We start from the raw sequence: 20,729 nt of genomic DNA, 5'->3' as shown, positions 1-20,729 counted from the left end.
CTAAAACTCGAATTTCAATAGTTTTTTCTAATTAAATTATTAAATTGTGTTCTTTTCGAAGTATTATCTGGAACACAATATGTCAATGTCCTGCTCATATACCTCTATGTGCAATGTACCTTGTAGATGTTCCTTGTATGTATTATTTCTGGTATTTAAAGATGGTATCTGCTAATGGAATGGACTCTGAGTGGTTACTCCAGGGTTTTTTTTTTCCTAGACGTTCTTACAAATAGGATTTGAATTATGAACTTTTCTAGTATCTACCTATGAGGTTACTGAAAGCTCGCCTTATACTATGCATGTAGATTCGTATTCGTATGTAATTAATATATAGTAGAAGATTATCCGAAGTAATGTAGACAGATGTTGCTTTCAGTAATTGAAATGGATATAAAAGGATATAATGGACTATACTAATTCATGTGATACACTATTCCTCTAAATTTTTTCACTTAGGTTGATTGAAAACAAAGAGAGAAGCCCATTCACGTTTATTTTCATTAACCATTTTTCTTGTCCAATCGTCTGCTAGTTTCCACTTTCACTTGTAATAATACTTCAATATATTTCCTTTTTACACTTTTTATGCTATTAAAAGATGAAGACATACAGTGAAACAAGCCTTTATAAGAATCACGTGATCTGAAATACTGTATGTTCCTAATACACAGGTTTCTGCTAAATGAAGATAAAATAGCCTGTTTTATTATAGCATTCTAACATTGTTACTTTCAAAACAAGTTTTCGCGGAAGGTTCTACTGTACAAAATTTCAGAACAATATCCAATGTGTAATTATCAAGTGTCGAATAAGAAACAACAAAGCTTGTATGTAAATACAGGACTAAAACTGTCCTTTGTATCTATGACGATTTTAGTCCTTTATGTATGACCTGTATTCTAGAATATTGTTGGTGATGTATTGACAGTAGCCGAATAACAATATGAACTTTGACGCAAGAGAGAAAATAGTGAACTGCTCTTTCGTTTCAATAGACAACAGCTTCTGGACTGCTCTTTCCAGCTATAGTAAAAAGTATAATACTTGTATGTTCGGTACGTTATTCACAGCAAAGGTTTTATGTGTATAATTTTAAGTTCGGTTTGTTTTATTCCCCGTGTATCTGATCTAGGATTTTAATCCAGCCTACTCCCAATTTACTATATCCGTTATCCCTTATTATTCTTTCATTTTTATTGCAGGAATTTCTCAATTCTCTGATGAAAATAGACCAGTTATTCCATCTGACATATTTAAGGAAAGGAGAAATGAATCAGTGGAAAGCGCTTGTGCACAACCAGTAGACCCACGGAAGTTGAGCAAAGCTCTTGCAAATTTACAGGTAAAATTATATCAATATTCCAATCTCAGTTTGAAATAAATAATAATATTTGTATTCACATAAATACCAATTTCTTAATCTTCACCATGAACGTTTCAGTGACGGCTTGTCGCTTTTCACAAAACGACAAACCAGTCGCTGAGACGACCATGGTGAAGATAAAGAAAATGGGTGCTTAAGTGAGTATAGACGTCGTTAATATTCGACATGCATCCTATCTCATCCTTCAGTGATTTCTATTATAAATAATCATATAATCTTCTTTATAATTTTCAGAGAGACTTTTATAATTAAATAAATGGAACTTCTAATCTTCTATCTGACACTTCACAGGCAATCTACTGCCTGTATCATCAGAGTTACATTAAATTACGGTATTGTTGTGCAGTAGTGGCATAGTTGTAATTATTGTATTTATATAATTGTATGTAACAATCAATTATTGTTACAAGTTAGCTTTGATTCACGTTTATAATAACAATTTTCTTAATTTTTTTCTTCACATATTTATTGCAAAAAATTGCCGAATTTCACTTCCAAAAATATTTTAACATTTTAAAGTATTTTCACTTTCTTCTCTATCCAAGGCGTAAGGACTTAATTGTGTTAATATTGCTTCTCTTATTAACCTTTTGTATCCATGCGTGGTTCTGCTAATAACTAAAATACTTTCAAACAAAGTTCAGTTTCCCTTGTAATGCATATTGTACAAATACTGATTTTCCTGATCGATTTTATTGGATATATCTTGTTATGAAGAAAATTATGAATTATGAATAAAAATTTGGGATAATTAAAACACAGCATATATACAGTATGGCGCTAAATTCGTTGTACAAAAGCAGAGGAGTGATTCCTGAGAGTAAAACAAACAAAAAGTTCCAATAAACATAGAGCGAAAACCCCCATCGTTTACGTGTTATAGGCTGCCGAAAACATGAAAAAATGAATTCTAAAGGTCCATAGCTCCAAAACTATGGGACCTACCGTAGTCGGGTCAAGACTTCACGTAGGAACTAGTATGTGCCCTATCCAAAAATGCATGTTTCAGAATCCTGAGGTGCTTACACAACAATTTTTAAAGAGGGAGTTTGACTACGGGCCTATGATATAAAGTACTCTCCAACGACCTCCATAAAAATTGTTGCGTGAGTACCTTAGAATTCTAAAACGTATTTTTGGATAGAGCACATACTAGTTCCTAAGTGAAGTCTTGACCCGACTACAGTAGGTCCCATAGTTTTGAAATTCATTTTTACATGTTTTCGGCAGCCTATAACACGTAAACTATAAGATTTTCGCCCTATGTTTATTAGAACTTTTTTGTTTGTTTTACTCTCAGGAATCACTCCTCTGCTTTTGTACAACGAATTTAGCGCCATACAGTATATTTGATTTGATTTGACTTAAACATCTCTTTCAGCAGCGAGGCTATATGAGACGTGGACCTACAACTTAACGTGTGATCCAAACCACATGAGCTCCTGCCGGGAATCGAACCCAAGTCTCCCACGCCAAAGCGCGTACGCTAACCGCTTAGCGACGAGGAAGTTCACACAGCGTTATGTATAGAGACAATTGATACTGATATCTACTTAATAGCAGATTCCTATTATCATATCCATTCTAGAAATAAATGCAATATCGCATTATTACACAGGACAAAGGTGATATCTGATAAAAAAGATTATGTACAAGAACTAATAAACCATTTAAAATGCTTTTTTCCGCAAAATAGTTACAATATAAGAGATATTGATAAAGCCTAGTGAGAAGCCAAAATTAACAAGGAACAGAACTTTTGAGTTCCGTTAAAAGGGAAACAAAAGATAGAATTTGTACCCTTCATTTACAATATCTGTAATAGATTAGGTCGTTTGTTAAGTAAATGTAGACAAAGACCATACAAATACGATGCCCTGTGAAAGATCAAAACAATTATAGACCTCAGATATTTATTCAATCCCATATGAGTGTCGCCTAACATACATTGATCAAACTGACCCGATGTTAAGAACATACAAGATATATTCGATCAGATCAATCAGAAAAGTCAGTATTAACACGCAACATCCACCATTAGAAAAGCATAGAATTTTATTTAAAAATCCGTCAGTTATTAGCAGAATCACTCATGGGTATAGAAGCTTCGTAAGAGAAGCAATAGAAAAGTGATAACACCTTGAATAGGGGAGAAAGTTTGAAATTCAGTGAAACTTGGAACATTTTATTACAATAAAAATGTGGAGATTAAAAAGCTAGGGAAACGGTTAATATTATAAATTTGAATTAGATTTAACGTTACAAAAATATTTTCTTGTTATATATTGAAAAACAAAATATTAGCAATGCAATAATTAAACCTATATCACAATGATTGTAGAGTCAGAAACAATATTGAATATAGATTGGAGATATAAGAAATTATAGCTCCAACCTATACTTAATATTGTTTCTCACTATACAACAGTACCTAATGTATTGGAACTCTGATGATGAAGGCAATAAGTCTTTTCTGAAACTTCAGATCAAATCAAATATATCACGAAAGAACATCAAAAGTTTCTGTTATTTAATTAAATAATCCTCTATAATCTGTTTGAAGATTTTTTGGGGGGATACTTATTTCCTTTCGTCGGTCAGATCTTTGTTTCTAAAGCCAGTTTCAAAGTCAGACTTCATTATACTTTAATTTAAATCTCTCACTTTATAATATCTCTTTTTCATTTATATTTATGTTCTCTCGTTTTACCTTTCTGCTCATTTAAAATGTTTATCTAAATATTCTCGACACGCCCAATTGATCCTCAGACGGCTGTCATAGTACTTAAGCAAGACATCATCTGATGACCCCAGCTCTCCTAACAAGCCATAAATGGTACGCATTTGATATTCTTGTGATGCGTTGTTCCCATCACTACTGAACTGAAAGGACTTCATGCAATATCCCTTTCATGTGACAATGAAACATGAATCATATCAATGATGTGCCGCTTTCTTTGACACCGCCTGGGGATGGTTTGGCCGTGACGAATGTACAACGGCAGTTATAGTTAAACAAAGTGAATTCAGTGGGTGTATGGACACAAGTTTTTGCTGATGAATATATGAAAATAATTGTATGTTTTGTTTAATGGTACAATTTTAAGTAAAATCCATTTAGAACAGAAAGGAATATTTTTGTAGAGTGAAATAAAAACATTAAATCAAAACGAAATAGTAATTTCTTTAATCATTTTAGATTACAAACGTGTGTAGAAATGCATAGATAAGCTGATCGCTGGGTTGACGAGGATTCGTAGTCAGGTCTCCCATTTTGCTGGGCATATACAGAGGCTGATCCGTTTACATCCAAATAAATGGAAGTTATGGGTTACCTAAGATACACTCTACTCCGCTATCATCGATCATACTCGATGTGGGAACCATTACACAACATCGCAGTTTCCACTGCAGCAGACTTTAAGGGAAATATTGTGCCGTAGGTTTACCAGAGTCTATTTTCTGTGCGAACTCCAACTTGTAGAAAGGAAGTCCAAAAACACAGCAGTCCACGGTATTAGTATCTGGATTCTTAACGGAAATATCTTTGAACGAAATAGCATAGATGCTAATTTCAGCTGTTACATGCGTCGGTAGAAGGCCAACGTTGTTTTGGCGGTGTGACTTAAAACTTTGTGCTGGTTAAGTTCACATGATGGGGCTTGTCGCTGTACAATACTGATATTTCGTTTGTGTAAACTAGGAATAAGACATATTCTTGGTAATAAGCAGCATTAATTGTGACATTCTCTTCAAGCTTAGAAATATAGAGCTTCCGTCTATAGCAAGAGCCAGTAACGGGCGCAAAATATTTCTAGAAATGTTCTTTGCATTGATGCACAAATTTATGTCGTCATTTTCATGAATATTTTTGTAGGCATTGACCTGAATTTTTCCAATGTCACTTACATAGATTATTCCTTATCCATTGTTACAACAAATATCCTTTGTCACCAGATAGGGGCTCATACAGACTTCTTCACTTCTTTTTTCGCTCCGCGCCGTGGCGTTAACACATTCATGCTGGTCTTGCAGACAATTTCCAGCATCAGTTTGTGATGGTTTGCACGATTCACTTTAGATTGGGGCACATGTAATAGTTTGTTCTAACACACTGTAACAATAGATTCTCACAAGCCATCATATCCCGGATCTCCTTTAGTGGTGAGTTTCATAACTCAGATTTGGTGAGTTTCACTGACGCCCTTTGGGATTTCATTGGTGATGTAGGTTATGGAAGAGGTTGCTGTGTGTAATTCTAATTATAACACTAACACACTACAAAGTCATTCCGACACTGTTCTTCTGTACGGAAAATGCTAAGATTTGAGTGGGAAAGAGTCATGACTTACCCTTCTCAAAAACATTTTTTTTTCGATGGCATATTGCCCAAGACAACACCTTCACTTTACTGCGCAATAGCGGAGAGACTGCTGTACGTGTGCGTATAGTTTTGTTAGGCTTTGAAATCCGGTTTGTTAGGTGTCACTGTACAAGTTATTCGAATGAAAACTGATCAGTCTCTCTATTTATTACTGAGCTATGAACGATGACCTGGCTTGAGGTTCTATTATTTATTCCGAGAATCTCACCGAGTCCGATTCCTTTATTGTAAGAAGGCCGTTAATTAATCTAAATTACTCTTAAAGACTTTTTTTTTTCAATAGTTTCGATTTTAGCATTTATGTTTATTTTTTCAAACCAGTGGGAAAATCAATGAACACCCCTTCAGTAAATGTTTTCGGTCAGTACCGATAGGAAAGAATGACTTTATATCTGTAAAAATATTTCCCCCCCCCCCCCAAGAAAAAAAATCCCTGGCGTTATAGTGTATGATTCAGCAAGGACCACCAAGCCACCTAGTAATTAAGTGATCACCACACAATCCCATCACCGTGACTTCTAGCGTTTTGGACGAGAGTTCGCTACCCCTTATTTTTAGACGAAGTAATTCACAGTTTAGTAAACAGCATAGGAGCCTGAAGGCCTTGAAGTTGTTCTCTGCAGCACTGTATGAGACACATATCTACTGCTTAATGTGGGATCTGAAAAACCACATACTCTTCCGCCGGGGATCAAACCGACTGCTCTACACCCATAATACAATTGTGGACATTTATTTCCTCTTATAGTTTATTCCAGAATTAAAATTTGTTCCTCATGGCTTCAAAGTAAATCTAATGTACAATTCATTTCTTTAAATTTCAGATCAAACAAAGTGATGAAAGTGTAGAAAACAGTGAAAATGATGTACTAATTGCTGAAGAGGCTGGATCAAAAGCCAATAATGATGACGATAGCAATCGAACAGTATTATCACCCACTGAGGTCGTCGAGAAGTCTGCTGTGGACAGCAATAAAGTAGAAGATACAAAAGATGATGAAAAATTAAACAGCGAGGCCGAAATACATGAAAATGATGATAATAGTAAAGATATTTTGACATTACATCAAGCAGATGTCAAAGAAGTAAATCAATCGAACTTCAGTATTCTGGAGAAATTGATGGAGAATGAAGAATATCTTGAGGATGGGATAACTTTCCTTTCGTCTAAAGAAGGAAACATTGGACAGCAGCAAGAAGGCAGAAATGTTACAGCGAGTAGTCGAGGGAAAGATGGCACCCAGGAAAAGATTACTGCAGAAGATACTTTGGTGGGCTTCTCTGATAGTATTGAAATTTTATGCACGTCAGAATTCGAAGATTTAAAATTGAATGAAACGCTTGAAACCTTTGATATAATTGAATATAATTCTTCTTCAGAAGGTGTAGGGAATTCTGAGGTAGAGCTCATTGAATGCAATTTCTTGTTGCTGCATGATGAGTGTGCTATTGTCTTGTCAATTATTTCGCTTTTAGTGATGGATTTTCAAAAAAATTTCTGCAGATGTTTTATGAAATGTTTTGTAATGATGTGTGTGATCTGCATGTTTATTCTTAGTACGCATACTAACATTATATCTTGCATCGAGAAGTATGTTGTTTCACATATGAGAAAACTGCCATTTTAAATCGCTTTGTGCTTTTCATGATCTTTTAGCATGCATTTACAATTGGTACAATATTAATAGCTGGAACACCACTTAAGGAAGGTTATGACTAGAAAATATAGATATGCTGTTTTTTTTTTCTTCTTCTTTTTTGACCAAATATATGTGGCAAAATTTTGAAAACGAGCGCTTATTTGTCTATACAGCATATCTGAGGAAGAATTGAAGCAAAAATACAATAATTGTCTGATACTAATTCCATTTCATTATTTATGATTGGCCAAAATATGTCTTAAAAATGTAAAGAAATGCGGTAGTTATTGAACTTATTTTTTATGATAGTAACAAAACGACCTATTGTCAGTGTAGTTAAGACTGTCTTTGTCACTCCCAAAGATGAGAAATTTGCCTAATTTTGTGAAAATCTGTACATATCTTTTCAAGGTAAAATTTATAACTACCTGTCTAAACAGTTTTCGAACAGTCCGAACAGTTTTCCTTATTCATTTCTAGCAGTGAAAAATAGCTACGAATGCTTCTCCTGATTTTAGGAGATTGTTTGGAATTAGTCTTATGGGTATGTAATAAAGAAGACGCTAAATTTACAGATACTTATCAATTTAATGTAAACAACTGAAAAAAATGCAAGTTACCATATTAATGGCATTGGAGCACTTTCACCCTCAGAACAACTCTGATACGACATACAATGGAAACATAGAGGTTATTAATGCTAACATTCCGCGTGCAGCGCATCGTTCAGTTCCGTGAGAAAGGATGGGGGAGGAAATCTGGATTTGTATCTCCAAAACGGATCAGAGATGTTAGTTGTGTTCAGTTGAGGAGACTGAGCGAGCTAGTGGAGATATTGAACTTAATCCATGAGTTCTCGTTGCGACAACTCCAGCTGTGTGAATGGGTGCGTTATTCTGAAATATGGCATCATTACCCGGAAACAGCATCTGGGCCATAGAATACACATAATTCCGTAAAACATCAACATAATCAGAGGTAGTGACACGGCCTCTAAGCGTCATCCCAGATCCCACTAAATACCAAGATATTGCGGCCCAGAGCATTACAGAGTCACCACCATGTTTCACGGTTGGGTGAAGATACAGTGGATCATATATTCCCTTAGGAGTCCTCCGAATGACCCATGGAGATGATGAACGATGACTCGTCTGACCTTATCAGATGTTTTCAGTCATCAGCGGTCCATGTTGCATGTTTGCTGCACCATTAGCGTCGTGCTAAAGCGTTAAAATCTCTTTATCAGCGGATTCGCCTGTGCAACCTGACCATCTATGTCCATGTTATGTAAATCGCGACGGACTCTGAGTGTTGACACAGACTGTGGGAGATGCTGCTTGAGTTCCTTCGTCACTTGCACCACAGTCGAACGACGATTCTGGGTGACAATCCGCTTTAATCTCGGCATACCTCTCACTCAGGTTTTCTTCCGACCACTGCTCCTCTTCGCCGATGAATGTTGTGGGCCATAATCACTTTGGACACTGTCTTTCGTGACACATCTAACATACATACCACTTTCGCTACACTCACATCACATAACCAAGCGCCAAGAATTTTATCTCTTCGGGAATCATAGTGGTCGTCCATTTTACACTAGTAACGTCCGCTTAATTCACTGCACATTGCGTTCTACTGACCCTCACGTAGTACGATGTTTGGTGTACCACACCACCACTAACATCCCGGTGACCTTGATTATCCCAAATATCTTATGTGTTTCCTACTCCAGATTTTTCAATTAAATTGATAAATATCTATATATGAACATACAACATACATTATTGCATCTTACCATATTTTACCATACTTTATGCTATTGGTTCTTCATGATTGTGTAGAAAAACTATCTGTAACACTGAACTAACTGAGTTTAACACTTTTTGTGCGATTTGCTCGATTATTTCAATCACTTTTAGCATCCCACTTCATGAAATTTTCCAAAAGGCACCTCTAAATGGGTTTTTGTGAAGTTGATGTAGTTAAATCACTTCTCGCTTCCGAAAACAATATTCATCCTATTTTATTTGAACCATTTGGCTTAATAATGAAAATAATAATAATAATAATAATAATAATAATACTTGTATTTATGCATAGACCAAGGGGTCCAGGCCCAGGCGGCAAAAATCTAGGGATTAAAAATTCGGGATTCAAATACAGAAAAAAGAGGCTGTCCATAAGATAAATTTAAAGGAGATCTATACTGAAAATACTGTTGATACCAGAGCGCGACTGAGTTTTCTCGTTAACGATCCTACTAAAACTAATAGGAGCTGGGATTATTTTTATTGGTTGTCAGCGTATTCCGTACATTTGGTTCTGTACAACCGTCTCTAGTGGCTCAGTGTAAACGAAGGTGACTTCAATGTTCCATGATTATGATCCGAGCATAAGGTGATGAGATGAATGATAATGGTGGAATAACAAAGATGGTAGGAAACGAGAAAACTGCGAGAAAACTTACTCACATGGTGTTTGTTCACCACAAAGCCCACTTGTCGGGAACGAGGATCGAATCAGGGACTCCACACTTTACCACTGACCTCATCGTATTGTTTAGGCCTATACAAAATACAAACAAATGAGAAGAAGAGGCACTGAATTCTCTCGAGACCAGGGGGAGGAACGCAAAACTTTTAAAGATTCAGGGGTGTATTATACCTAAATACATAATACTGTCTGGCAATAGTCATAATAATAATAACTAATTTGTGACGGGTTATTAAATGGTAGTAAAAATAATGAAAATAAATACAATTTAGGAACAATGATATTTTAAAGTCATCTTGATCGATTATACAGGCTTAAACACATCACATCTTTAGATTTTATCAGCTTTGTTAGTAATATTTCAAAATATTGAGTTTCTCCCTCTCTTCTTATAAGCTAATCTTATTCTTTCTTCGTGATTAGAGTTGCTGATTTTTATTCTCATTACTGTCATCGACAGACGAAATATTGAAGAAATTTCTTTCACCAACGATGAATTAGAGAAGATTGTATATGTATTTTACATTTCAGTGCTTATAACGGTGACATAGTTGAATGTTGTTTCAGTTGCATGTAATGCACATTTAATGTGTACCAAATAGAAAGACAGATAATAACAAACAACAGCAATACAAAAGGATAAGGTATTATTTCGAAGTTTTATTTTTATTTTTTTATTCTCAACTATTTAATAAATTTTTCTTAGGATATTTAAAACTATATAGTTGACAAATAAATATAACACAGAACTCGATTTGGATTAAGGATTAAGGTAAATATGCTTATTTTTTCCTCAACAAATCCAATCACATGTATAATACTCGTATAAACAGTATTTGTCATGAATGCCGATTTGTCTTGTCCATTTTGTGTGTGTGTATATGTGACATGCAGAATGATAGCAAAATTGTTGAAAGCGAAAGCGTATACAAACAGTGATATAAGTAAGATTTCTGTTTCTTTCCTGTTAATAAATTCACTCAGTATAATATTTGTAGACCGGTGCAAAACACTTTTAATAGAATTAGCCTTTAAATGAACTAGCTTAAAGTTGCTATTGGATGCATATTATGTAGTTCAGCACTCACTCTAAGCATCCCAACCGTCGTTTTTATTTGAACTACTAGTTCAAAAACTTTGGTCAAAAGTTCTGAAGATTGTTCCATCTATTATCTGCAAAATTACATATTTTATGTCCTAAAAGGCTTTACTTGATTGCACGTTTTATGCATTCAACGTTACAGATAAGTTTCTTGGAAGTTTTTGGTGATAAAAGTAACAGTTGTTTCCTTCCTAAGCAATTGCTCATAGTGCAAATACAAGTTTGATAACATATTTAATGTTATATATATGCAACATTGCTACACTAGAAGTTTTCCAGTGGTACAGTCCGCAGCAAAAAACCTGCAACATGAGCATGTAAGTTTATTGTGAAACTACGTCTAACATCGAAGGAAATCAACATAACGTCTAAGTGGCACGAATCACGACAGGAGAAACCTCGGCATCCTCTCCTGCATACTTATTTTGGAGCAAAAGACTTCGTCGTTTCACAATAAACTTACATGCTCATATTGCAGGTTTTTTGCTGCGGACTGTACATATAGCCGTCATTTCGTTCTGAAGTGACATTTAAACTTCAGGAATGTAGATGGTGAACATTTTCGTCTAACATTGTATAGTGTCTCAAGGACTCATTCATTTCTTTTATATATATTTTTCCATCATCCTTGAGTAGGAGGCAGCTACACAAAGTGATGAATTAAGCAGCTGTAGATTTTTATTTACACTTAAGAAGTTGAAAATGGTTTGACGAAATTGTAACTTTCTGCAAATTTTTGAGACGCTTAGAGGTGAGTGTTTAACTATAGTTTCACTGCACAAACATTGCATGGTGGCAAACATGATACCATATTCTCAATGTGAGGCGACGTACATTTTCGTGACGAATGACATATAACTAAAATACATCATTGTAGCTTTACCAAATATGTGACAAGTAGATACTGTACTCTTACAAAATAACTTAGTATTTTAGTTCAATAGATCATTCAATCTTATTGATGCTAGTTAACGATGAAAATGAAAGTATGATTCGTATAGAACCATCCCAACAAAATGAGCTGTAACTTAAAATACGAGGAATGTTCAAACGAAAAGGTACGAAACGACACTGTGGGTATAATCGAAGTATGTATTCAAAATTAATCTCCAGAGGCCTGAGCACAACTATCCCACCGTTTCACAAGTCGAAGGATTCCCTGTTCTCAGAATTCCTGTGGCTGTGACAGCAGCCAGTCCTGTGTGTCCTCATTTTGTCTTCCGAGTTGAAGCTTTTTTTTTTTTTTTTTTAAGCGGACCAAACAGGTAAAGGCGTAGGGCGATATGTCTGGTCTGTAGGGCGGATGCTCAAGCTATTCCCACTTAAACTTGTCCAGTACACTTTGTGTGACCTCGGAGACGTGTGGACGAGCTTTATCGTGAAGCAGAATCACTCTGCCCGAGCACCCAGGCCGTTTGCTCTTCATGAACTTGCTTAGGCTACAGAGTCTCTCACAGTACACGTCACTGTTAGTGGTTTTTCCATGCTCGAGGAATCCGATGAGTACCGGACTTCGGACGCCGAAAAAAACCGGTGAGCATCACCTCGCCTGCGGAGAGCACAGCTTTGAATATTTTATGGGGAGGTGACGACGCATGCTTCCATTGCATGCTGTCTCACTTTGTCTCTGGCTCAAAGTTATAGGAGCAGCTCTCATCCGACGACGATCTGCTCCAGGAATGCGGGGTCTTCATGATGCCGGAAAAGGTATTGCAGGGCTAGCCCTATACGCAGTTCCTTTAGCGGTTCGCTGAGATATTCGGAACCCACTGTGCGCACACATTTCGGTAACCCAACCTATCGTACACAATTGTCCACACTGTTCCAATGCTGGTTCCAACACTGGCCCCTACCATCACTGCCAACATTCGCTTTGTTACACGCCGATCACTTCTCACCAGGCCGTTTACCTTGTCGAAGAGTTTGGCCGTGATTATCATGTTTGCCTGGCCTAGTTTCGAATTATCACTCGAACTCTCCTGGCCTTCACGAAAACGACCACTCCACTTTTTCACTGACTTATCGGACACACAGTCTACCCTGTATACGGCCACCATCTGGCGATCAATATCCGCTGGTTTAACCCCTTCTGCAGTAAGAAATCTGATAACACCTCATTGCTCCTCAATCGTCGAATTTTTTTAATGTGAACGCCATGATTTCTTCACTCGCACTACCGCATTCATTGGACGGAACACACAACTGCCTGATTCTCTCCTGCGTCATGAGAGAGGCGCCCATGCATGCACATAACCACGCCGGATACTACATTCTCTTCCCTAGTTGGCTTACTAGATTGTCCGAAAGCGGCATATTCCTGTTTCAACCGGTTTGGTTTGTAACGTTTCATACCGTTTCATTTGAACGCACTGTATATATCGTATACATAGTAATGTAATTTGCACAAGGGTTACCATGGATTGTTGTACGTTTATTGGAATCAGAACAGGCGTTGGAATAAGTACGCGCTGTTTTCATCGTGTCCGTAGCAACTCAGTGCATATTTTCAGTGACTTGCCGCAATGTTTCTCCGTTGATGCTCCTTGTTTCAGCTAGTACAAAGTATTGTAACGTACAGTTCTTCTATTTTTTTTTAAATACATATAGCCTATCCTATGTAAACCCCTCTGGAATAAATACGAGCTGCTGGGGTCGAGGAATCTTTAAGACGACAATCCTTTAGAGACGATACGGTTGGGGAGGAAACACAGTTTCTTGTCCCTGAGCTATGCTGTCCATGTCGGCATATGTAAGTGCTGCCATCTGTCGGACGATCTGCACATCATTCGATTCCACAAGACCCACAGATTAATACGCCATAATTTTGATCCGTTATATGCACTGTGTATATTAGGAAATTCATCGGGTCAGTTGTATAAGAACCACCTTATACTCTCACAGAACGTTCTGCACTTTTATTAATATTGACACTTTCCTATTCTTACTTTCAGTTTGAGTTTTTGAGAACTTAACGTTACGCCTATACTTAGCTGAACATTTAGTGTAGAGAAATTCGTTCTTTGTATCATTCTCTATTCTTTTTCTCGAGGAAGAGCGACCAATAAATGAGATATTAGGGATTTTTTTTTTTTTTTGCCTTGAATTTATTGCCTTCAAACTAAACATTTATATTTTTTTTCGGTCTCACTGATAATAGTTCTACAAGATATACATTTATTGTCGTAATATAACAAAGTTTTATTAATGCAAGGTTATGCTTAATATATATGTGTATGTGTTTTAGAAAGGTTCTGAAGCGTGGGAAGTGATGACATGGAATTGTAATCCTCCAAAGGAGAAGATGGTGGATGACACTGAAAACGAAAAATGGACAAGCTCTCAAACTCTGGTTGTTGAAGGACTGCTGCTGCTGTTGAGCGATACGCTGCTTATCTTGCCTGATAGTATGAGTCATCAAGTCCTAAATCATGTTGTTAAAGTGGAGTCTCTTCTCGTGATGGCAAATCACTCTGATCCGAGAATTCGAACAGCAGTTGTAAAGGTTAGTTGTACACATAGTTTCAAATTCTGTATGACTGTTGCTTAATTTGTTCAAAACTAGTAACTTTTTCCTCCCGTTTGATTAGTGTTTGCTTGTTACCTCAGTTTTTTTTGGTCCTTTTGATTTTCTTTCTTTCTTTTTTTTTTTTTTTTTTAATCACAGGAATAATATTTATCATACACTATGAATTACTTAGTAAACATTTGAAATATTTTTTGTAAAGGTCTTTGGTTCCTGAGTGAGCCATCAAATATAGGATTTGCAATTACTCATATTTTTGAAAAAAAAACTACTAATTTCTATTTAGAACAAAAATAAATAACATAGAACAAACATGTTAAACGATAAGTAAATGCATTGGGTACTTACAACAGAGGTTTGTCAACATTAATGAAGGACGATCTTAGAGAGGGCAAAACCATTTTGCTGCATAATACGAGAAATCAAGAATTACCGTACCAGCCAATATGCAGGCCTTGAAGTAGAAAGTAAAGTCAAAAGACGTAATCTTGCTTCCAGGTGACGTGATATACAAAAAATAAATATATTAAAACTAATGGTAATATAGAAATAGATAAAAATAGATTCAAAATAGATATAAAAATAGATTCAAGAATAAAATATGACCTAATAATACAAAATTGTAAACACCATTCCTATCCAAACTTGTATGGGGTGAGATTCGACTCCAAACATATTGTATATAACGCATACATACGTAGTGCACTGTAAGTTCGATACAAAGCTAGTTACGCATAAGTTTCAATAATGTATTTTTGAAATATATTAGAACATAGAAATATATGCACTAATTCTTTAGAATTACATGTTTCGGGAGAGTTTTATTCAACCTACGAATAAACTAATTACGGTCTATTATATTTTGGTAAACTCGAGAGATTAAACTTAAGTAAATATTAATTTATTTCTAAGATGCAAGAATGTATGCGAAATGTACTTCTATGTTCTATTAATAACATGCTATAAAGTTACCAACTAGCCAACATACCTCTACGATTTATATACTCGAAACAGTAAAGCATTTGTTACGATTTATAATAATAATTGCGGTACTAAATGATCCTTAACCAAATTCTTTTATTTATAGGCTCCGTGCAATTTGACACATTACTACGATATCAACTCCCAGCGTGGGTTATCTCGTCACTCTTGAAACACGAAGATTTACTTTAATGTCGTTCACACTGTGCTTGTATATATTTACATAGTTCGGGGTTCGATTCCCGGTGGGAGAGCACAAAAAATTTACACAATCATTCACTTTAATTAATTATCCGTCTCTTTTAGCCTAAAGGCCATAACCATAGGACGTTAAATTAAAATTTACAATACACTTATATTAAATAGTTCTAAGTACGTAACGATGTTTCAACGAAAGAAATTGATGTACCACTCATTAAAAAGTATTACTTGCTGGTAATCAATAAATTTAGTTCCGCAACACTTTACCAAGGCCTGTGCGTAATTTAAAGCAATTAGCACCCATATAGATAACATTTAATTTCAGTTTCCTAGACAGATGTTTGATGTCATTCTCAACGCACCTTCTCTATTATATATATGTATAAATGTATATTACTTAACACTCCATGTTTATGCACCGAGGCTAAGGGAGACGCTGATGGTGAAATGGTTGATATTGGTGAAGCGAGTAAACACAGAGAAAACCCACGCACACAGTGTTTGACCTCCACAAAGCCAGTCATGTTTTTCTTGAAATCCTTTCAACACGTGAGGATACAAAGCAGTTGTTAGAATGGGTATTCTCTCCTGAAGGTGATCCACATCCGATTTTTGTGGTTCCAAAACACATTAGATTTCAAATCCATGGACTTTCTTTTTGTAATCCAGCATGTAGAATTCATATCATCTAACCAATAGCATACTATTTCTGAATAACGAGATGACCATTCGTTCTATATCGTGTAGCTATAAACACATTTATTGTCTGTATGGTTTCTGGTGTAAACCTAGTATAATTAATTTTAGATGAAAGCTGTTCATCGCATAACCTACTTGCTGTACGTATATAATTTTATTTAGCCTTGCTAAGAAGGGGTGATGAAACTCGATACAGAGAAAATTAAATTGCCAAATAATAATAACTTATTTAAACCACAGTATCCCGTTCGTTCAAACCAATTGTTACTATGCAAGTAAATGAATTAGTACATAAAATGTCGATGTTGGTCAAAGCACAAGAGTTCTAAATTAAGCCCATCCTTACCATCTTGACAACATAGTATTAGCAGCTATATTTTTCAGAGTATTCACTTTTAAGATCGATACACATTTGCATTCGCTGAAACCATCTGGAATTGATTTTTTCCCCCACTTTGAGGCTGCTAGCTCAGAAACCGCTCTCCAGAGTGTGTCAACACAGTTACTTTAGGCGACACAAATCGCCCACCACGTATCTTATTTTACTTTTTTTTTTTTTTTTTTTTTTGAAAAAAAAGAAAAAGTAAGTGATAAATCAGATGAGTACATACAATGAATCAATAACTCGACATTTTTCTCGACAAGAATCAACAGTTTGGTGTGCTGAGTGGGAGCTGGCGTTGTCATGGTGAAGAATGATGTGACGATTTGGGTTTATTTTACGGAAACAAATGGTTATACCGTATACCGCACAGCATTTATAATTCTTCGATCTTTTAAAGCTATGATTGCCACATGTCCAGTGAAACTGAAGAAACAAGAAAGTATTTGCTTGGCAATACTCCTCGAATGAACAACTTTTGTTGGTTTGGGTTCATTTTGAAACATCCAAACAGTGGGGTACTGTATAGTTTCGGGTTCGTATGTGTAGATCCAAGTTTCGTCCTCTGTAACGATATAGTAGAGCAAATTTGACTTTTCTCGGTTGAATTTATTGAACATTTCTTTACACCAATGGACACGAACGTGTTTTTGAGTTTCGATCGAGTTGTATGGTATCTAGTGACTTGAAAGTTACCGTACATTCAGATGACAGTGCAAAGTCCTATTTATTGCTTGTATTTCAAGGTTTGGGATGCCTGAATCTCCCTGTATTTTACATACTGATCTCCCTCAAGCATTTCACGCACAGCATCAACGTTATTGGCAACAAGTGACATGAATGGACGACCGTCACGAAATTCATCGCAAAAATGTGCGACCACGCTGAAATTCGGGAATCCAATTATGAACAATCCTACTGGATGGTACTTAATCCCAAAAGCCAAACGAAGTCGCTCGATGCTTTGTTTTGGTATTGAGCTACATTTGAAATCTGAAATCATTAATAATAATAATAATAATAATAATAATAAATTGCCTGAAAGTGTTCACGAGAAATTTCCATTTCTCACACACTACTACTACTACAAACTGCTGTGAAAAAATAAATGAATATTTATAAACAAACAATCAGAGATAATTTAAACATAGAAACGTCTATTTTTCTGATGTTTATAGTAGCGAAACACTAACGCAACTGTTCGTGGTAGTTACAGAAACCTTTCAAGCAACCCTCTTATATCGATAATTTTGCGTTTTTAATAGCAAACTTTTATGTAAATATTAGTTTTGATAAGACATTTTGTAATATTGTATATTATGAGAGACCAGTAGACATCCTTTATTTTTCATGGATATTCTGTTTTATTTATGTATCTATCTTCCTTATTCTTGTATATATATATATATATATATATATATATATATATATATATATTGTAGTAATCAAAATATTTCTTAATTTGCATCTAGCCTTTGTCTTCAAATGTGTAAATCTACTGTCCGTACTGTTGATAGGGTTTAGCACAGATTCTAGAAAATAAATGTTTATCTCGATGCACGACATTTCTGCGGTTCATAATCATTTAATATATTTATGGGTAACTGATACAAGTTTGTGTCGTTTAGTTTTCTTTTATCGAAAGCATCATGCCTTACTAATGAATGACAATGCATCTGTCAGAATAAGTAAGTTGAACAATGACATTTGTTGTTATATCTAGTAAGATTGGGTTTTCCTTTAGTGTAATAATATTAATTAGAACAGAACTTTATTTGTGTAATACATTTTCCTTTTCATGCTGTATATTTTCTTTGTAGATTTATGCGTAACTACATGAAATTAATAAAGACATGTCCTTTAGGATATTGGAGTTTTCTTTTTAATTTTTTTCTTCTTTATTATTTTACATAACAGCGTATTATACAAAAATTGCAATACTATTCATGGCTTTGTATTGGTTATTGTAAGAAAAGAAATACTGACCAAAGCTTAAAGACACACTGTATTTTAAACTGTGATGTAAACTATGATGAAGAGATAATCTGATGAACTGGACAGGGGGCTTACCTATTAATGAATCATGGGAGAGAATTTTGGATAGCATAGACAGGAAAATTAGATTGAAGAAGGCTCTTATAAGAACCAAAAATAGCGGCACGTGATTGGTTCGAAAATGGACACGGGGACCTACGGGATTGGCTGAAGGCTTCAGCCAATAGAATTTAAACGTTTTTCTATAAGCACTATATATATATATATATATACACACACCAGGTTATCATAAAATAAGTATCGCTGTTCAGAGAACTCTGGAGACGTAACCACTTGACAGAATGCAACCAAACTTGGTAGGAGTATATTTTGGGAACATGCAGAAGCGATTGGTGTAGAACTCAAAATTAGTTCCTATTTTCGCCAGCAGAGGTAATTATGGCGCTGTACAACGCCAAGTAAGTGCAGCGTGGAAGAAAAACGACACTAGTGATGCTAAATGATAATAAAGGCTATAATTACCTCTCCTGTGGGTCTTATGACATTGATTATCAATGCTATTAATACCCCGTGGTCAGTGGCGGATTTAGGGGGCTTTTGGGCTGAAATTCCCCTTAAAATTCCGGGACCAACATCGGTATCTGCGGGACGCAATTGATGTTTTATTGTTACCTTGTAAGGATACCAATGCAGCACTTTGCGAAGAATTTTCCATACAGTTGCATAGAGCATGTTAAGATGTTTTGACATTGCTTTCGCAGTTACCACTGCCACTGTTATTCACGGATTTCTCCACGACAGCCTGGATTTCTTCACGAACATTTTGAACTTCTTCCAGTGTTACACTCTTACGACCTCTTCCTGGTCTTAACCCTAACATGCCGGTCTCCTCAAACTTTCTCACAATTTCTTTTAACGCACATTTTATAATGGGACCACGACGTAACCCCTATCATCGGAGATATTCACGAATAGTACCAGCATTATTGTTCAACGTATAGTAAATTTTACTAACAAAGATCTTTCTGGCAACTTCAATACCCTTTGTTGCTCTCTTGGTATCCCATTCGTAACTGGTCTTGAACTACACGAGAATTCAGGTGCTTACTCACGCCTGCATGTGTTTCAGTGATACGGGTTCGAGCCCCACTATGTGCCAGAAGTAACCTTGGTAATGTTCGATGTTTGCTTCTTTTTTCTTTCCACACTCTTTGCCTTGTTATCAAGGGATCCCGGGACCGATTCCGATGAAGACACGTGAGTCGGATCCCATGTTAACACGTAGGTTCCGTCCTTAGAACATCATCATCTCATACGGTACTAGTCGCCATGGGTTTTCGTTGCCCAGGGACCTTCATCCAAGACCTGCCTTCGGACAGAATTGCACATCACCGTCATCGCCCGTAACACATCACTACACCACGGGGTTATTAATAGGAGTACAAATCAATGTCACGCGTCGCACAATGGGCATAATTACGCTTTACTTTCATTCAACATCAATAATACCATTTGTCTTCCATACTGCACTTACCATACTTACCACTGAACAGCAACACAGTAGCCTCTGGAAGTGAGATTTGACACTAACCTTTTCCTGGAATTTTGTGGGGAGCTTGCAGTTTATGAGCATACGAAAGACTAACATTTAACTTCGTTTTTGTAAGATATCCAAGAATTTTAAACGGATGCTTCAGCTGGAAAGCCCTCTACCCCCGTAAATCTACTACTCATCACGTTGTACTAATGGCATTGGTAATCAATGCCAGGAGACCTATAGGAGAGGTAATTATAGCCTTTATTATCATTTAGCATCACTAGTGTCGTTTTTCTTCCACGCTGCACTTACTTGGCGTTGTACAGCGCCACAATTACCTCTGGTGGCGAAAATAGGAATTAATTTTGTTTTCTACACCAATCGCTTCTTCATGTTCCCAGATAT

At 36.0% G+C, this 20,729-nt stretch overlaps 1 protein-coding gene across 4 annotated transcripts in view; it reads left to right on the top strand.

Moving 5' to 3' along the window:
- mv (lysosomal-trafficking regulator mauve) overlaps nt 1-20,729 on the top strand; it is a 282,285-nt gene that overhangs the window by 177,475 nt on the left and 84,081 nt on the right. For 2 of the 4 annotated variants that reach the window (XM_081758813.1, XM_081758814.1), the window contains exons 20-22: nt 1,206-1,345; nt 6,596-7,171; nt 14,251-14,508. In XM_081758813.1, the coding sequence (XP_081614939.1) occupies nt 1,206-1,345; nt 6,596-7,171; nt 14,251-14,508 (974 nt within the window). The remainder of the gene's footprint in view (nt 1-1,205; nt 1,346-6,595; nt 7,172-14,250; nt 14,509-20,729) is intronic. The other 2 variants (XM_081758815.1, XM_081758816.1) reach the window with 2 other exon arrangements.

The sequence above is a fragment of the Thermobia domestica genome, chromosome 5, assembly GCF_964235325.1.
Source record: "Thermobia domestica chromosome 5, izTheDome1.hap1.1, whole genome shotgun sequence".
Classification (NCBI taxonomy): domain Eukaryota; kingdom Metazoa; phylum Arthropoda; class Insecta; order Zygentoma; family Lepismatidae; genus Thermobia; species Thermobia domestica.
This window is presented reverse-complemented; position numbering and strand designations above follow the sequence as displayed.